The following is a 20,305-nucleotide window of genomic DNA, read 5'->3' on the forward strand; positions in this document are numbered from 1 at the left end:
CTGGGGCCCTAGGGAGCAGTTGGAATCCAGTCACACAGGGAGAGCTCATGTGCTCAGTCTGAGTGTGCAGAGAGCCTTTCAAAGGGCTGACTTCAAGCTGCTCCTGTTCTGTTCAGACTGGGAGGGGAAGCCCTGCAGCCCTGCCAGCAACCCCAACAGAGTATCCCTGGAGGGATAGATTCCCAGTCCCCAAAGGCCTGGGTCTAGGACCCCTGTGGTGACAGGACAGGAATTTTAGGTCCCAGGGTTGGCTTCAGAAGTCAGAGGCACATGCTGCTTCTAAGGCAGGGCTCTGTCCTGTCTCTTGCACCCTCAAGATGAGGGTGGGGCACGTTAGGATGGTAAGCTCTCACATCATGCATACAGCTGCTGTGGTCACTGGAGAAGTTTCCCAAGTCCTTACAAATCCCACCTGGGAGCAGAGGACACTGCAGATGGGTGAGCTGCCTACCTTGGCACAGCCTGGTCTGCTCCAGACAACCTGAGTCTCAGAGGACACAAAGGAGGGTGAACAGGTCAGAGCTTCAAGGAAACAGCACTGGCCTCATCAGCTCACCCAATGTTTGATGTGTATGTGCTTCTTATGACACAGGTGTGGCTCACCTGGAGACTCTAGTCATATGGCCATATTATCACTAAATAAGACTCATATAAAAGGCAGGCACGGTAGCACATGCTTCTTATCCCAGCACTGGGAAGTAGAAGGATAAGCTTAAAGTGCTCTTTGCTACTCAGAAAGTTCAAGGCCAGCCTGAGCTACATGAAATCTTGCCTCAAAACAACAAACCACACCGGGCGGTGGTGGCGCACGCCTTTAATCCCAGCACTCAGGAGGCAGAGCCAGGCAGATCTCTGAGTTCGAGGTCAGCCTGGGCTACCAAGTGAGTCCCAGGAAAGGCACAAAGCTACACAGAGAAACCCTGTCTCAAAAAACCAAAACAAACAAACAAACAAACAAACAAACCATCTGGCATTTAGAACCATGACAAGTAACATTTAGTTTTCTCGGGCTAAGCAGAGGCTGGCTATCCCAACATTGTCTCAAACCTAAGCATATGAGCAGCACAATTCACCCCCCACCCCACCCCGCCGCCCACCGCCACACACAGATCCCCAAAACACCATCAGCATCACTCCTAGGACTCTCTTGGTAGATCACAGAAGCACGAGGTCCAGACAGACAAAGAAGGAGACTTTTTATTAGCATCGTTACAGGCAATGCATTACGTGAGCTGGTCCTCAGTGTACAACCCACCTATGCCGCAGGACAGGTCAGCAGTGTGAATCTACTATTGTACACAGTGCAGAAACAGGGCCACCCTGAATGCCAACAGAAGACTGGAAATCACTTTACAAAAAGTAAATAAAAATAATGCCATTTTCTATTTAGAAAAGTGCCAGCTCATGGGTGGCAGAGCACAGAAACACTGGTGGTTGTGCCCCAGCCAGATGCCAGATTCTGGCCCCCCAGGCCAGGCAGCCCAAGCCAAGTGTCCAGAGGTTGACCCTGTGCATGTCTCTGAGGCAGGGCTTCCCTGCTCTTCCCTTCTAGCATCTACAACAGTGTGCAGCCTAACGATCAGCCGCCCTCACCAGGCCCAAGTGTTCGGACCAGAGATTCCCTTTGTAAGGCTTAAATCTTGAGTAAAAGAATGAAGAAACCAAACACCAAATCTTAACAAGTCAAATGGGGGAGCCCGTGCAATTCTGAAAAGCCTTCTTGTTCTTTCTTAGAGCTCTACTTTGGTAACATTAACATTAACCAGTTAGCAAAATATTTAACCCAGTTAGCAAAATTAACACCATCATCTCAATAGTTATTCCTCTGTGCATAGTAAATGTTGCAAGATGAACTTCACATTTATAAAGCAGATTTGCAAACAGTTTGCCAGAAAGTGTGCCTCCCTCCCTTCCACACCTATCTAAGCCCGGGGACTAAGAACAGGCCCCTGTGCGTCTGTGCGCACCCGCCCGCGCACCAGGCTAGATGGTCTGGTAGCCGGCATGACTCCTCTTCCTGCCGATGAGGTAGGCGATGAGGACGATGAGGACCAGCCCTGCCAGGGCTCCGCCAACGGCAATTGGGATCAGCATGTTGTTACCATCCTGCATACACTCTTCCACTGCAACAAAGACAGCCCAGTGTATGCACTGCAGGGTCACCCTCCCCACCCACTTGTTCCTGAGGGGAAAAGGATGAGACCAGAGGAGGGACGACGACAAGGTCACCACTCAGGGAAGTCTACACACGAGTGCTCTCTATGCAGCTGGGAAAATCCCAGGCACACTCCACCCACGTTAGAATGAATGGGCAGCTGTGCTGTCCCTAGACACAGGTCCCTCAGGACAGGAAACACCCTGGAGACCACTTTCAGAGAGGGCCACCACTGTCACTCAATGGCTTCCCTCACCCACAGCAGCCCTGCCTAGGTCTGCAGTTTCTTCCTCACAAGGCAAGAGAAAGGGAAAGCTCTCTGTGGAGGAAAAGGACACTCCCTGCCCCGACAGCCTGGTTCCACAACAAGATCGAAGACGCGTCTGCTGCCGCTGTTTCTACGGATGCTACTTACCAGACCCAAACCTGTCACTTTCCACCTTGAAAGCCTGGACCTGAATGCTGAAGACGTTAAGGGAAAACGCCTTGCTGACGAAGATGTGCTCCTCAGTGTTGCACTTGTATGAGTTCCCGAGCGTGGCCTGAAGAGCTCTCAGCGAATGGTTGGAGGCGGTGAACGTGGGCACTGCAATGTGAGAAAAAGTCGCTCAACTGCAGACTATACTGGACGAGGACAGGAACCACAGGAAGGAGGAAGCGAGTCTCACCTGTGGCATCGGGAAGAGTCATGTTCAACTGGACTTCTTGTAGGAAAAACAGGCTAGAACTGGCATTCTGGAAGAAAAGACACCCGTTAGTTCCCTGCAGCACAGGTTGGGGTCTTCTGGCCATAGACTTCTACATTTGTAGCACCAAAACAAAGCACACATTTTGGTTCGCTCTCTCCGGACATTTTTTTTTTTAGTTTGTCTAGGCAGGGCTCCTCTATGTAGCCCTGGCTGTCCTCGAAGTTAGAGATCCATCTGCCTCTGCCTCCCAAGGGCTGGCATTAAAGGGTGCGCCGCCGCCGCCCAGCTCCAGACTCTTGTCTGTTATACAGGGTGTCACTATGTAGGCCAGTGAGTCTTGAACCCATGCTCCTGCCTGCATCTCTCAGTACTTGGATTATAAAACATACATCAATATGCTCAACTCCTCCCAGACCTTGGTTAGGACCAGTTTATCCACTAAAACTGAAACAGGAACCATGCTATTAAAAAAATCTTTTGAATAGTACAACAAAGTTAAAATCTATTACAAGAAATTATTAATGAGCTCATTTGTGTGCCATATTAAAATATTTATGTTGACTGGGAGACACGTAGGAGGCTCTGGGCACATACATTACCCATCACTACAGAAATCCACCCCCATTTCCCAACTCACAACAGGTCTTCCCAAATACGTGCAGACTAAAACGTCAGTGGGTACTTGTTGGTGAGCAGTGAGGACGGAAACTTAGAAGCCCTGTCATACAGAGTGGGCAGAAAAAAGGGAGACATCTCCTCTTTCCTGAGGAAGCCCTGGACTCTTCCCTCAGTCACTGCAGCTCACACCAACCCGCACTCCTGACTGCCGCCGCCGCCGCCGCCACTACACCAAGGGCATGAACAAGGCACACAAGAGGAGCCTAGTAAGCATGTCCCACGTGATTTAGATAGAGCAGAGCCTCACCATGCCAAACTTCAGTTCCAGGACACTGTTCTTGTTCTCCACTCTCAGGGTCACCACATGGAGACCGCAGGTCCCATGAGCTGTGTCATTTGGACTGATGTTGAATGCTCTGGTCACAGTCTGACAAGAAAAGCAAAGGAGTCATCACTCCAGGCTCTGGTGACCCTCTCAAAACACAGACACCACCACGAATGGCTGATGAAGTAGACACACCCACTCTAACAAGTCAGGAGAACTGTTAACCACACCTGTGCAGGTTTCTGGGTTCCCAAACAGTGCTACTATTCAGAATGCTGCCTTGCACCAGAGGCTTGGACTGGACCCTATGATGGCTATTCCTAGTGTCAACTTGATTATACCTGGAATAACTAAACCCCAAGAAGTCGGGTATACTTGTGAGGGATTTTTTCTTAATTTAATCATTTGAAGTGGGAAGACCCACCTAAATTTTTTTTATTTATTATTTTCTCATATATTACATCCTGATTGCAGTTTCCCCTCCCTACCTCCATTCACTCTTCTTCCATTTCCCTTCAGAAGGGGGCAGGCTTCCTAGGGAGATCAACCAAACATGGCCTATCAACTGCAGCCCTCATATTAAGGCTGGATGAGGCAACCCAGTGGAAGGAAAAGGATCCTACTAAAAGTAGGTATAAAGAGTCAGAGACAGCCTCTGCTCCTACTGTTCCACAGGAAGACCAAGCAAGCTACATAACTATAACACATATGCAGAGGTCCTAGTCAGATCCATGCAGGCTTCCTGATTGTCCATTCAGTCTCTGTGAGCCCCTAGAAGCCCAGGTGAGTTGGTTCTGTGGGTTTTCTTGTGGTGTCTTTGACCCCTCTAGTTCCTACAATCTTTCCTCCCCTGGGAGGACAGACCTTTAATCTCTGTATCATTTGAGGTGGGAAGATCCACCTTAATCTGGGTCACACTTTCTGTGAAGGAGGAAGCTCATGCTCTGCCTGCTTGCTCTTGCTAGCAAGTCCTTTGGGATTCTGGTGTATCCCGACCAGCTGAGACATCCAGCCTGGTGCACTGAAAAACTACTGGATTCTTGGACCTTGCATTGGTAGACAGCCATTGTTGGGCTAGCAGGACCTAGCCTATAAGCCATTCCAATAAATCATAGAGCGTGCATGTGCGCGCGCACACACACGCTTGGTAGTTTGAATGAAAATGGCCTCCACAGGCCCACAGAGAGTGGCACTACTGGGAGGTGTGGCCTTGTTGGAGGAGGTGTGGCCTTGTTGGAGGAAGTGTGCCACTAGGGTGCTTTGAGATTTCAGAAGCTCAAGGTAGGCCTAGTGGCTCTCTTCCTGATACCTGCAGGTGGAGAACTCTCAGCTACCTCTCCATGTCTGCCTGCCTGCTGCCATGCTTCCCTCCATGGTGATTATGGACTAAACCTCTGAACTGCAAGCCAACCCCAATTAAATGTTTTCCTTTGTAAGAGTTTCTGGTTATGGTGTCTCTTCACAGCAACAGAAACCCCAAGAGTGACTATCTACCTATCTAAAATATAAATATATAGTATATATATGTACATACATATATCCAGGGGATTTATTAGAATGCCTTACAGATACATATTCATTCTAGTCCTCTAGAGAACACTGACTAAAACAGACCTGGTGCTTTTCCTAGCTTCTCCAGCCTCAAGGCCTCAGCAGGTCCTTCACCCTCAGGCGTCCTTTCCGAATAGCTAAGACTACAGGTGCATACACCCTTGGCCTGGTTCAACCATACAATGGGAAATGTAATGCTCCAACTAGGATCAAGGCACTTCTGTGAGATGCCTAGTTAGCATCAGGGGCTTCTGTGGGCAGATGGTTTGCCACAGCCCAATCAGACCAATGCAGCTCAACTTAGAGCGGTGGCCGGAAGTGCACGTGAGGCTCAGGTCAGCACTGCCTCTTGTTCTGCACAACAGAAGGTATATTACGCAACAACCTGCAGTAGCAGATTCCTTCATGAATAAATCAAACCCCCATCCCTCCCTACCTTGTTGTCCTTCTTCAAGTAGGTGATGTTCATCTGCAGTGCCATAGAGGCAAGCAGGCAGGTTCCGTTTTCACCAGTCACATTGTATTTAGTCACAGTGGGGTTTGTGGGCACAAGTGGTGGCGAGGGGCTGGGCGGCGGTGAGGGGCTAGGCGGTCCAGTGGTTGGAGAAGGTCCATCCTGTGTGCAGCGTGTCTCTGCAGGGACAGGAAAGAAGTTCAAAGGTCCAGCTTTGCTGGGGGATGGTCTGTATGTCAAATTACTCTGATTGGTCAATAAATAAAAAACTGATTGACCGTGGCTAGGCAGGAAGTATGGCAGGACTAACAGAGAGGAGAAAAGAAAGAACAGGAAGGTGGAAGGAGTCACTGCCAGCCACCACCATAACAAGCAGCATGTGAAGACGCCGGTGAGCCACGAGCCACGTGGCAAGGTATAGATTTATGGAAATGGATTAATTTAAGCTATAAGAACAGTTAGCAAGAAGCCTGCCACGGCCATACAGTTTGTATGCAATATAAGCCTCTGTGTTTACTTGGTTGGGTCTGAGCGGCTGTGGGACTGGCCGGTGACAGAGATTTGTCCTGACTGTGGGCAAGGCAGGAACACAGCTTGCTTCTGACTACCCCAGATGCTGAAGTGCAGGTCAGAATTGGAAGCACCACTTCTGAACTCTGCAGGACACTCCCCACTCCATAACTGCCAGTAACTGGATAGCAGGTTCCGAGCAACAGAGAGGACCCAGAGCACCCCGCCCCCAAAACACACACATTCTTCCCATCTTAGCCTGCCTTCTCAGTGGGCACACAGGCACAGAAAACCTCTACTAGGAGGCCAAAAGAAAGTCTCCCCCTACCATAGGGAGTAATGTCTAGGTCATATCATATACACAAAAGTAGCATGAATTCAAGTGTTCACACTGAACTGTCGTCACAAAGGAAGGCACTGTGCTAGAAACAAGACAGGGGCTCTTGACAGTCAGACCCTGGCCAGGCCTGTCATATATAAGAACACATGAACTAACTACAGCCTAGTACTACTAGCAAGGGTGTGCAAGAGCCTGGAAAGGAGGGGAGGGGAGGGAAAGAGAGGAGGTCTATTTTTACAGGCTGCTTGTTATTTCTAACTTTTCAAGGCCATGGAAGGATCCTCTCGAATGTTTCACCTAACAAAGATTAAGATATGAACAATCAGGCTGTAGAAATGGGCTTGATGGTTAAGAGTGTGTACTGTGGACCTCAGTTAAATTCCCAGCACCCAAGTTAAGCAGCTTACAGTCTCCCACAGCTCCAAGGAAGATCCACACTTCTGGCCTCCTCAAGTATGTGCACATATCCACACAGAGACATACACATAATTTAAAAACAAACAAACAAACAAACAAACAAACAAACCACAATGATGACAACAAAAGAGCCCTGAATCAACAGGGTTAGAGATGGTTCAGTGTAAGAGCACATACTGTGTTTCCAGTACCCATGTTAGGCCCCTCACAACTGCCTGTAATCTACCCCTCCAGAGGACCCAACACCGCTGGCCTCCACAGGCAGCCATATCCATGTACATATTCACACACACACTCAGTTAGGAGAACACCCCCGCCACACACACACATCAACAGCAATCAAGAGGAGTCTGCTGGTGAACTGGGAAGCCGGTGCCTGACAGATGTCACTCTATATCACAAATCTGGTGAGACCTTGGTCTGGCTATTCTCAGGCCTGTAGCAGCATACCGATAGCCCACTCCAGGTTGAGAACCCTCTGCCGGACTCTAAACATCTTTGGCAGAGAAAGTATCTGTTTCTTCACAAAAAAGTCGACAAGAAAGCCAGCTCCACCTACTCTAGCTAGTGCTTTACTTCTCTAAAAATCATTTTATTTTATGTATTTAAGTGTTTTGCCTACAGCTGGACAGTGGTGACACACATCTTTAATGGCAGCACTTAGGAGGCAGAGGCAGTGGATCTATAGAGTGAATTCCAGGATTGCCAGGGCTACACAGAGAAATCAAAACCAAAGTGTTTTGCCTGCATGTATATGAATGTCTTGTGCTCAGCGAGGCCCGAGGAGGGCACTGGATCCCCTAGAACTGGAGTTACAGACAGTTGGCAACCACCTGGGTGCTGGTGGTTCAAATCCAAGTCCTCTGGAAGAGCTGCCAATGTTCTAACTGCTGCACCATCTTTCCAGCCCCATTTTATTTCCTTTTAAGTAAGGTTTGTCAAGTGCCCATGATGATTTTGATCTGACCCTTTACAGTTAACAGAAGGAATGATGCATGAGGTGTCCTTCCTTGTCAAGGCACCCTATGCTACTTACAAACAATACACATATACACACTCACAGACTTAATACAATGGTGTTAAATAACAATTATTAGTAAACCATAAAAGCAGACCAAGAGTATAAAAACATCTCTCAGGCTCATCAGGTAGAGAGATATGCAGACTTAGCGTCTTGAAGGAGAGCTCTGGAGCCCATACAGAAGGACAGAAGTGACTCCCAAGGGTTGAACTCTGACATTCCCCTCCATGCATACATGGCACTCAAACACACAAAAGAAAAACTCAACCCACACTTGCACCCCACACAACTGAGCAGGCTCTCCAGACAGAATACTAGCCTGCAGCTGGATGACCTGGAGCTTTGGCCGGGCAGGTACTTACTGCTCCCAATTTCCGTCCCTCTACCTAATTCATCACAAGCTGCCTGTGGAGGCACTTCAGAGGACAGCACCTCTTAGAAAGGCCACCACCGCCTCTCTTCACCTCCCAGCAGACAGAGCTCCCACTGGTTTGAAAGTAACCACGTGGTAGCAGTCCAAGGCCATGCTGACTCTGGGCATCTATGGAAAGGGGCCACTGCCGTGACACCCATCGTCTGTTTGGAAGAGCAGCTGCAGCGAGGTCGGGAGAAGGACCTGACCCCAGCCAGCATCTTTCAGAACTACCCTATTTCTCCTAATTAGATCTGGCTTGCATGTGTTGTGTGTGTGTGTGGGGGGGGAGGTATCTTTTACCCCTGTTCTATCAAGAACACCTCTGTCACTGGATCAGGAAACAAAAGCACTAATTATATCTGTGGGCTGAAGAGATGGCTCAGTAGGTTAAGAGCATCTGTTGTTCTTCCAGAAGACCCAGGTTTAATTCCCAACACCCACTTGGTGGCTCACAAGCGTCTATAACTACAGTTCCAGATGATCTAATGCCCTCTTTTGGCCATCTTGGACACCAAGTATGTACATGGTGCAGATATACATGTAGGCAAAACACACGCACATAAAATAAAAACTACTTTTTAAAAAGGGAAAACCCCTTAAAACACAAACAACCCAGTACTATTTGTAACATGACAGTACACATTTCAGACCAGGACTCTATCACAACAACTAGGCTTCGCTTAAGTCAGCGCATGAACATCTATAACTAATGCAAGTGGCTGTTGCCAGGCACAGTAGCATACGCCTTAATCCCAGCACTCTTTTGGAAGGCAGAGGCAGGTGGATCTCTGTAAGTTTGAGGCCAGCCTGGTCTACAGAGTGAGTTCCAGGATAATCAGAGTTACATAATAGAGAGATCCTGTCTCAACAAAACAAAAAAGGGGGTGACTGTGTCACACCAAGGCTATGCTTCTAGACACTGACCTCAGTCAGCTCCATATGCAATGAAATACTTTCTTTTTTAACTTTAGGTGAAGAACAGGGGTGCACTAGTGTGCCGCCTGCTGAGAAAATACCTGCTACCCCCCTTGACCTTCAGCTGAGAGCACTGAGAGCCAGCCTGAGTTAGCTCTCTCCAGCAGTCCCCAGTCTTCCATCAGGACTGCTGAGGAAGCCCTGGAAAGAAAGCAGGGCGGGTCCCGGGTTTTGGAAAGCTGCCAAGGCCAGGGAAGTCTTGGACAAATCACATGCCCTCACCTTTCCATGGACAATTTCAGAGCTGACTGATTGGATTTGGGGCAAAGGGTCATTAGGGCCCACTAGTTTGGTCAACAGGTACAGGCCAGGGGTCACACTTCCCTCAGACAGGTAAAGCCAACCCTAGCGCTTGCCTGAGCAGGTCTGAGGAAACTGGCTTGCAGGTAGAGTGTTTTGGGAGTCTGAACCCCTAACCATTTCCCTCAATGTCCACAAGATTGCTCGCTCTTCTGCATCCCACAAATGACTGAGACCGACTTGTTCTCACCCATTTTCTACCCTCTTAATCAGAAGTGCCCACTCTCATCTTCAAAAGTTACCATCTCCTAAGAGCAGAAGGGCTGCCAGACCATGGTGCCGTCTCACTCCACTGTGGAGTGTGTCACCTGCGGCCTCAGCCCAGCACCTCACCTTCCTTGCTGAAGTTGTTATTTGACAGGTAGGCCTGGATAGTGGCATCGTGGAGTGTGACAGTCACATTGCCCATGAGGATCTGGACAGCACTCAAACATCGGTAGGTTTTGTTGATGTCTGCCTTGATGTCAGTCATGGAGTCCACAGAGTGGATCCCTGTATCCAAATCAACAAACAAAACAAAATGCAATTTTTAACTGTTTGCAATACTCAGTTGAAATTGACTTATTTATCATCATCTTGTATTCTTTTCTTTTGAATGTTAAGAAGGGTTTTACTAGTTTAAAAGAAAAACCTCAGGGCAAGCAAGCTGTAATCTCAGGGGCTGACTGAGGGAGGAAGGTGGAGAAGAGGAAGGGGACCCATGCCACCTGCAGCAAGCCAGCATGCAGTAGCCACACAGTGGGGAGTGAAAAAGCCTGAAGGAGCGGAGAAAACACACTTAGCCTCTGGCCAGCATCTACAAGGAACAGGAAGTCACGACTAAGAAAGGCAGGCAGACCTAACAGGCCCTCGCGTGGCTCTTAGAAAGGCCTGGTTCTCCACCCTCCCTTCGGTTTGCCTTTTGTCCCCGGTCTTACCCTTGGTGCTGGCATTGGTGAAATATTGTGTGTCTGACAAGTTGTAAGTAAAAGACATGTGCTGGACACGGTAACGTGTTGCATTTCTTGTGAAGCTGAGCATCAGTGAATATCCACTTCCAAAAGCAATCGTGAGGCTGGGTTGAGAAGCATTTTCACTACCACAAGAACTGTTACTGTTCAGTACTTCTGCAGAGGGCGGCAGGGAAAAGGTAGCGTTCTGGAACAAATACAATTCGGACATAACTCCGTGAGAATGTATACTGCTAAAAGACAACTGCCAAAGAGGGACGGTACGTATACTGATAAAAGCTTAACCTTCAATGTTAAAGTAGTCACTTACGAAGACTTTACTTGGTACAGTCTTTGTACAAATTGTTGGGATACAGTATAATTCAATACATGCAAACAATGCTCATGACTTGATTTGGGCTAGTCAACATTTCCATCCCCTGTGCACTGGGAACCTCCAAACATTCCTGAGGATCCTGAAGTACTAACAGACTGTGGTAGCTATGTGTTCTATAGGTATAGTGTTCTATAAAGTATTTATTCAGTTTTAACGTAACCAATAAAAAGCTTACTACGGTGTCACTACTAACAGAAATAGGCTGACAAATGAATCAGGTGAGAGAACTGATTTAGTAATCACAGGTAAATCGGCTTCTTATTGATTGTGTGCCCAGCTTGATTCTAATACTCAGGAGGCTGAGGCAGGAAGGTCGTGAGTTTGAGGCCCAATAACTAAGTTCAATACCAGGGCCCACATGGTAAAGACAACTCTCTCAAGGTATCCTCTAGCTTCTATCCATGCACTGTGGCAGACTGCTCACAAAGTGTACATGCACATACATATGTACACACACGTAAATTTAAAAAGTGAACTAGAGAGGCTGGAGTGACTGTTCAGTGGTTAAGAGCACAGGCTGCTCTTCTGGAGCACCTGGATTAAACCCCCAGCATCCACATGGTGGCTCACAACTATCTTGAACTCCAGTCCCGGGGCTCTAATGCCCTCTTCTGGCCTTCCTGGATACTGCACACATGTACTGTACTGCACTGACATACATGCATGCAGGCACTCATTTACAAAAAAGGCGTAGGGTTACAGGTGTGGTGACTCTCAGGATCCAGGATGCATTTAAAAGAGTAATGACATATAATGAGTGTGTGAAATGCCCACAAGCATGTAATTAAGAAGAAATTTAAAATACAGGTTAGTCATCTGCTAGCAATCTAAGAACGACATAAAGTTTGTACTCATCTATATAAACACAAACTTGCTTTAATGTAACCACTGAGAACATCTTTTTGTTTGAGACAGGGAGGATCTCACTGTGTGGTCCTGACTGGCTCAGAACTCTCATCTTTGTAGACCAGGCTGGCCTTGAATTAAAATATTTGCCTGGCCTGGCGGTGGTGGCGCACACCTTTAATTCCTGCACCCAGGAGGCAGAGGCAGGTGGATCTCTGTGAGTTCAGGGCCAGCCTGGTCTACAGATGGAGTTCCAGGACAGCCAGAGCTACACAGAGAGAAACCTTTGTCTTGAGGGGGAAAAAAAAAGGTTTGTCTGCCTCTGCCTCCTTCTGAGGGCTCGGATTGTGTGTGAGCCACCAGGTTCAGCCCCTAAGAACACCCTCCTTAAAGGAAGGCAGTCTACAGCATTTGCGTGTCAAGCCACCACTTAGATCCATCTCTTGGGATACAGTGACTGTCTGAAGAAGATCAAAACTCCAGCTGTTTACTGACCATGGAAACAAGCTAACCAAGTAGCACTAGGGAAGCATTTGGCAAATGTGCTGACTACTGCGAGGTTCTACAAGGTGTCTGTACAACAGCCACGACGGAACCCCGACTGTGATCACCCCACAAACGGTTTGCTGTGGCTGCAGTCAGCAGCAGACACCAGCAGAGATCACCTATGGGCCCAGAAGCCATGAGAAGCGACAAGGGCAGACTAAGGGACGATCATTTCCCGGGTCCCACAAGGGTTGGTGTCTCCTACCTGAGAGCCTTGTTCATTCTCGTAGACGGTCCGGAAAGAGGCGGAGAAGTTGGCCATTATACAGGCTGTGCCATTGCTGTCTTTCACCACGAACAACGCTGAGACACCGTGGGCAAGGCCTGCTGCTTCCAGGAAAAAGAAACCATCATACACCCACTTCAAAGTACAACTGTTACTCCTGTTTCCTGTAACTTTTATTAAGATTCACGGTGTTTGGTAAACACTGAACCAGACAAGTGGATTACAGGTTCGTGTCCCAATCCTAATCCCTCAACCCTGGATCCCATAGAAAACTGCCATCTTCCAGGCTGTCCCATCAACTTGCCAGCCCTGCCTACGGCTCCTGAGCACTGTTATCAGGGTACTTAGCCTAGGCCTATGTCCCTCAGAGGATCTAACTGTAAGACGTGATGAGGCCTGAAAGGTACACCTCAAGCATGCCAAGCATGCATCAGCCGACTGCAGAAACCCAAGGGAGAATCTGTAAGTAGTAGTTACAGTTGGGCTAGTTTTTACCTCTCAGACCGGGGTAGGGGGTAGGGGGTGGGGAGTGGCAAAAGAAGTCGTGAGCTCAGACACAGGACCTGAACTCTACCAGCTCATGGCTGAGGGACACTGGACACACCCTCAACCCATACAAGTGAGGGCTGCCCTATTTGTGGAGGTTCAAGGACTAATGGAGGCTCTAAAGTTTCTCAGTGAATAATAGTCTTTGCAGAACATTTCCTCTCTGGCTTTTTTTTTTTTTTTTTTTTTTTTTTGATTTTTCGAGACAGGGTTTCTCTGTGTAGCTTTGTGCCTTTCCTGGGACTCACTTGGTAGACCAGGCTGGCCTCGAACTCACAGAGATCCGCCTGCCTCTGCCTCTGCCTCCCGAGTGCTGGGATTAAAGGTGTGCGCCACCACTGCCCGGCTCCTCTCTGGCTTTTTAAATAAATAAATAAATAAATAAATAAATAAATAAATAAATAAATAAATAGATAAATAAATAAATAAATAGATAAACAAATAGAGCTAGTAAGTCTCACACCTGGAATCCTAGCACTGGGGACGCTGAGGCCAGAGGATCACCAGCCTGCCACCTGCAGTGCAGAGACCTGTAGCATGAATCTTAAAAGGTCTTATTAATTAAATCAAACCTAAGCCAGGTATTGGGGTGAACGCTGGAAGATCAGAGAAGCAGAACAAGCCACAGCTTCCTCACCTTGCCAGTTCCTCAGCTGATTCTGTTTCCTCAGGCTGGAAGCCTCTGAGTCCTCATATCCAAATGGATCTCAGCTGAACTGTTGCTAGAAGCCTAAAAGCTTAACCAGCCAAATGCTTCTAGTTTCTGGACTTCATGCCTTATGTACCTTTCTGCTCTCTGCCATCACTCCCCGGGATTAAAGGCTCGATTTCTGGGATTAAAGGAGTGAGTCACCATGCTTGGCTGTATCCTCGAACTCACAGACATCCAGGTGGATTTCTGCTTCTGGAATGCTAGGATTAAAGGTGTGTGCTACCACTGCCTAACCTCTATGTTTAATATTGTGGCTGTTCTGTTCTGTGACCCCAGATAAGTTTATTACCGTGCACAATATTTTGGGGAACACAATACCACCAGAGAGACCTGCTGTGGATATCGCTCTGTATAAATAAACACTGATTGGCTAACAGCCAGACAGGAAGTATAGGCGGGACTAACAGAGAGGCGAACTGAGGAAACAGGAAGGAAAGGGGAGTTTGCCTGGAGTCGCCACCAGGACAAGGAAGATGTAAGGTACCGATAAGCCATGAGCCACATGGCAAAGTATAGATTAATAAAAATGGGCTAAATATAAGAGTAAGAGCTAGACAATGATAGGCCTGAGCTAATGGCCAAGCAGTTTAAATAATGTAAGAGTCTGTGTGTTTATTTTATAAGTGGGCTCCAGAACTGGCAGGACTTGGTGGGAGCTGGAGAGAAATTCTCCAGCTACAGAGACCCATCCACAAACTAACAAATAACCCACGATCCTAATCAAGATGCCCAGCAGCACGTCAGAAAAGCAGTGCTTTTAGCTGGGCATGGTGGTGCACACCTGTATTCTCAGCACTCAGGAGGCAGGCAGATCTCTGTGAATTTGAGGTCAGCCTGGTACAACGAGTTCTGGGTCAGTAAGACCCTGTCCTCCGCTCCTCCTCCAACAAAAACCAACAAAACAAGGCAGCAGCAGAGCGAGGACAACTAGTACGTTTCATTACCATTATAGACAAACAAAGCCAGGTACTCTTGCCACACAACGACACAGGCTTATCAGCCATCACTGTCCAGCAACAGGTGGCATGCTGTCACCTGTCTCTGCAGCTACAAGTTTATATACACTCTTCCAAGGACACTGACACATCTGGGGCCTGGAGGTATCCACTCGGGAGTGTGAGGCAGGAGCACAAGTTGCAGGCTAGGATGTTCTACACAGTAAATTCAAAGCCCAAGAGGGAACCATGGCAAGACTCCATCTTAAGAACAAATGAACAACAAACTAGAAAAATCTTACTTCCTGAGAAAACAAATGGACTTCAACGAACCCAATTTATTTCACTCTTGCAACTTTGAAAGAAATAAGATAGAAACCCAAGAGCCTAACTAGAAGCTCCAATGCTCTCTTCTGACCTCCAAGGACAAGTGATACACATAAACTCTCTCAGGCACATACATAAAAATAAACATTTAAAAAAATACATGGTTGTCTTAGTTAGGGTTACTACTGCTGTGATAAAAACACCATAACCAAAAGCAGCTTGAGAAAGGGTTTATTTGGCCGGGCGGTGGTGGCGCACGCCTTTAATCCCAGCACTCGGGAGGCAGAGGCAGGTGGATCTCTGTGAGTTTGAGGCCAGCCTGGGCTACCAAGTGAGCTCCAGGAAAGGTGCAAAGCTACACAGAGAAACCCTGTCTCGAGCCCCCCCCCCCCCAAAAAGGGGGTTTATTTGGCTTACACTTCCATCACTATTCATTACTGAAGGAAGTCAGGACAGGAACTCAAGCAGGACAGGAACTTGGAGGCAGGAGCTGATACAGAGGCCATGGTGGTTACTGACTTGCTCTCCATGGCTTGCTCAGCCTGCTTTCTTATAGAACCCAGGACCACCAGCCCAAGGGTGGCACCACCCACAATGGGCTGGACACTCCCACAATTACTAATTTAAAAAATGCCCTATGGGCTTGCCCACAGCCCCATCTTATGGAGGCCTTTTCTAAACTGAGGCTCCCTTATCTCAGATGACACTTGCTTGTGTCAAGTTGGCATAAAACTAGCCAGTATAATAGCCAGGTATGGTGGCATCCATGTACAATCCCAGAACTAGATAGGCAAAGACAGAAGGATCACACCAGTATTTGGCCAGCCTGGTTTACCTACCAAGTTCTAGGCCAGCCCATGGCTACATACCAAGTCCCTGTTATAGAGGAACAACGGAAATCAGGGGTCAGAGAGATGGCTCAGTGGTCAAGAGTACTTGATGTTCTTCCACAAGACCCAAGTGCAAGCCCCAACACCCACATCAGGTGCTTGCACTTTTCTGTAACTCCAGTTCCATGGGGTCCAACATCTTCTCCTGGCCTCTGTGAGCAGCCCTCAAATATACACAAGATAAAATATCTTAAAAACAAAAAGACCAAAAACCAAAACCGAAAATCCCCAAACCTGTAGCCTGACTAACAGCAGGAAAGGTCACTATTGCAGGCCTAAGGCTTCCTTGCCTGGAGATGTCCTTAGCAGAAGGCTCTGAGGTCACACTCACCGACACAACAGATACCCCCATGGGAGCACACAGCCCAGCTCTAACCAGGCTGTCCTTTCACACATTTTCTTGTCACCCTAGTAATTTGTCAACATACTCTCCCCAAACTAGTAAACATGCATATTCAAAGGAAAACCAAGTATCACCACAATCTAAAATGGCCTCTGTGGCTTTTGAGAACATGCCTTTCCCTGGCCCCCAGTTGCTCCCATCTCTGTGTGTCTTTCTCTTTCTTAATAAACTGTCTTTAGTTCTACTACCTAGAAAAAATAAAGGGGGTGGTGGGGTTGTGGGGTGGAGAGACAGCTCAGCAGCTAAGAGCACTGGCTGCTCTTTCAGAGGACCCAGGTTCAGTTCCCAGCAACCACATGGCGGCTCACATGATTCCAGAGCCACAAGATCTGATTCTCTCTTCCGGCCTCTAGGAGCACTGCATAGATATACATGACGCACAGACAGATGAGCAGGCAACGCTCAGATGCATAAAAGAAAAAGAAAAAGCTAGAGTATTTAAAGAAAATAGGGGCTAAAGGGACAGCTTGTGATTTAGAGCACCTGTTGTTGCAGAAGACCTGGGTTTCTCCGCACCCACATGTGGCTCACAACTGTCCAAACCATCTATAGTTCCAGTTCCAGGAGATCCAATGCCCTCTTCTGACACCACAAGCACTAGGCACATACATGCAGGAAAAACACTCAAACACCTAAAACAAATCTTTACAAAAAGTTTTTAAAGGCATGTAAAATTTAAATCTTTTAACAAAAAGAGCTCCCCCCCCCAATCAGTTAAGATGCCTATGGCAATCTGGGCCTAGGACAGGAACAGCTGTCAGGAACCCCATCTGCCTACTAATGGACAACCTGCTCATTTCCCATTTCTCCAGGGGTCAAAGGGCAAGGCTGGCTAGTTCTTTCAAAACACTATACTACAGGAAACTCCCTCCCCTGCAACTAGTAAGGCAGTGGGAAGCACACATGCTCAAGTCAGAAGCTCTTCAGTCACCAGCTACGTGACCTTGGGCCAGGAGCAGCCACCTAGCCACCCTGAGATTGCACAAGCGAGACAGGAAGAACGCAGCCCCAAGGCTGGCTGGCGGCCCTCTCAGCAGCTCGCAGTTGGTCGAAAAGGCTGGCTACTGGGTCCCTCTTGTTTTGGGAGCTCCCTGCTTCCTCCTTTGGCCAGGACGTCCTGGAACTCAAGTGTGCTGCCACCACGAAGATCTGCTTGACAACTACCTGTGACACATTTACTTTGTGACAGGCACTTTTCTTTTCTTCTTCTTCTTCTGTTTTTTTTTTTTTGTTTTTCGAGACAGGGTTTCTCTGTGTAGCTTTGCGCCTTTCCTGGAACTCACCCTGTAGACCAGGCTGGCCTCGAACTCACAGAGATCCACCTGGCTCTGCCTCCCGAGTGCTGGGTTATAAAGGCGTGTGACACCACCACCAGGCTTGACAGGCACTTTTCAGAGCATGTTTCCATCAGGTTACTATGACAGCCCTGAAAGGCTGTCACTATGATTCCCTCCTGCTGAGGTAGAGGCCCAGAGATACTAACTTGCTTCAAGGTCACAGCAAGTGAATGGTCCAGTTTTTGTTTCCTCCATGCATGGCCTGCTGACCATGCTGCTTCTGCAGCTCTTGGTGAGGAAGTGTATTTGAAGCCACCCTGGGTTACATCCCTAGTGTCACCAACCAACCACACCCTAACTTATCTTGGTTTGATTCCTTTAAGTCCTGTTTCTTCCTATCTCGGGACACATGAATCACCTTTGAACACTTAAAAGACACTGAACTACCATCTCTAGAGGGAGGGTTCTCCCTCTGCTGGCTAGCTTCCACAAGGCTGGAACATGCTATGCAAGCTGCTGTGTGAGGAAGTTGGACAAGTGTCCCTTTCTAGAAAGCTGCTTTTGCTGAGGGCCAGCTCCAGACCCCTGCTATACAGCTGGACATGCCTTCATGAAAGCACCATGCACTCCCACATGTCCGGACAGGAGGCTGGGGCCCTTAAGTGAGCAAAGGAGACAGGCTATTCCCAGCACAGGTACCAGGTGCTACAGTCTGCATACGCATAGTTAGAAGACCAGGTCAAGATAACTATGTCTAAGTTGGGTCTAACAGAATACCAATTCAAAGTCACACAACCACAGAACAGTTTGATCACCAATCTAGTGAGGAATTCAAGATTCCATGATCCAGGGTAACATTAATTAGCAGAAAACTTATAACACTTCTGGACTGACAGAGCTCATCCAGAAAGGGGAAGGTCATGGGGTCAGTCCCAAAACTGAACAGTCATCCCATTAGGCAACCATACACACGAGTTTCAGTTCACACTAGTCTGCTTTCTATTAAGAACTTAAACACAACGGCAGCTTGGAGCCAGCAAGTACTGTAGGAACATCAGTAATTCCAAAGTTAGAATTTTTCTCAAGATAAAATTATTTTTGAAGTTATGAAATTGAAATAAAAGTTGTTAAAGTACTTTTGTGAAAGCTGGGACATACAGTATACAGTACTCAATTATTGTCAAAGATTTTTCTTTCCACTTTATTTAAATAAAAAAGATTTCACTACCTAACCCAGGCTGACCTTCAATTCGAAATCCCCCTGCCTCAGCCTCCCAAGTCTAACAAGCGCGAGCCACCACTGGTTAGTTTTATTCATCAATTATTTATTTATTTTATTTAGCGGCAGAGTCTCTAGTCCTGGCTGTCCTGGAACACATTATGAAGACCCGACTGTTAAAGAGATCCTTCTGCTTCCCTATCGCACCACGCCAGCCAGAGGCTAGTTTTAAAAACATGAAACGAGGCCTGGCGTGGTGTCCCCACGGCTTTAATGTCAGCACTTGGGAAGCAGAGGCAGGGGTATACCAGTGAATTTCAGGCCAGCATGTTCTCCATGGTTGAGATCCTATTTTTTTAAAAAAAGTAAAGAAAAAGAGAAAGTATAAACAGTCTAAGGGTTTTACATAGTTTTGGCTGTGCTGGAGATTTAGCTCCAGGCCCTGTGAGCTCTTCTAATAAAGTCATTCCGACAGGACAGAACTTGTTTCCGCAATTCCCGTTCTAGTTACAACTACTGAAGCGTGAAGGGTCACAGGTCCTCTCGTCTCTCCTTGGTCGAAGAGGGGTTCATCTCATACGAGGGAAACCAGATTCCATAAAGTCACAGAATTTGGGGGCCCGACGGGTCCTAAGAGGTGCTCGGGACTCACGTCGTGAGCATGCGGCCCCGGTGAACTCTCGGCAGCCACCTCTCTCGGGTCCCTGCAGAGGCTGGCACTGCAGCTAAACCCTCCGCGCTACTGGGGTACGGCGGTGAGGGAGGGCACCTCCGGCAGGGGCCCCCGGGCAGCAGCACCCACTCCTCGCACAAGGTAGCCCGGGTGCCAGCAGCACTGCCCACCGTCTCGGCTCCTCCCGGGGCGTCGCGGGGTCACCGGCTGGGCTCCCAAAGCCGCGTCTGCGTCCTGAGGCCCGCAAGGGCTCCGGGGCGGCGAGCGCCACTGCGGAGCCGGTCGGCCGGCCGGCTCGAGGCCTACCCGACGCTCGCCCGCGGCCCCGGGCGCCCCGTTCCCACCCGGCCCGACGCCCCCTTCCCGTCCGTCCCGAGACGCCGACCCCGCCCGGCCCTCCCTCCCTCCTCCCTCCCTCCCGGGCTCACCCAGGAGCAACAGGAGCAGCGGCCGCCGGGCGCCGGGGGCCGCCATGGCGCGACGCAGCCGAGGCCGGGGTGCGGCGGTTGCGCGGGCGGCGGGGCCGGCGGGAGGGCGCGTCCACCGACTCGAGGGACCCGGCAGCTGCGGCGGCGCCGGCACCGAGAGGACCCTGCGGCCGGCGGCGCC

At 48.7% G+C, this 20,305-nt stretch overlaps 1 protein-coding gene across 2 annotated transcripts; it reads right to left on the bottom strand.

The window, feature by feature from the left end:
* Positions 1 to 1,183: 1,183 nt before the first annotated feature.
* On the bottom strand, positions 1,184 to 20,299 carry Lamp1 (lysosomal associated membrane protein 1). Of its 2 annotated transcripts, none has more exons than XM_076553707.1 (9): positions 20,125 to 20,299; positions 12,694 to 12,815; positions 10,688 to 10,907; positions 10,104 to 10,262; positions 5,775 to 5,971; positions 3,770 to 3,889; positions 2,824 to 2,890; positions 2,571 to 2,741; positions 1,184 to 2,123 (listed from the first exon to the last, which is right to left on the bottom strand). In XM_076553707.1, exons 1-9 carry the CDS (start codon positions 20,168 to 20,170, stop codon positions 1,984 to 1,986), a joined length of 1,242 nt encoding a protein of 413 aa, XP_076409822.1. In that variant the 5' UTR covers positions 20,171 to 20,299; the 3' UTR covers positions 1,184 to 1,983. The 2 variants fall into 2 exon arrangements, with proteins under 2 accessions (XP_076409822.1, XP_076409823.1); XM_076553708.1 differs by lacking the exon at positions 20,125 to 20,299 and adding an exon at positions 19,676 to 20,018.
* Between the last annotated feature and the right edge of the window lie 6 nt (positions 20,300 to 20,305).

This window comes from Peromyscus maniculatus, chromosome 17, assembly GCF_049852395.1.
Source record: "Peromyscus maniculatus bairdii isolate BWxNUB_F1_BW_parent chromosome 17, HU_Pman_BW_mat_3.1, whole genome shotgun sequence".
NCBI classification, from domain to species: Eukaryota; Metazoa; Chordata; class Mammalia; order Rodentia; family Cricetidae; genus Peromyscus; species Peromyscus maniculatus.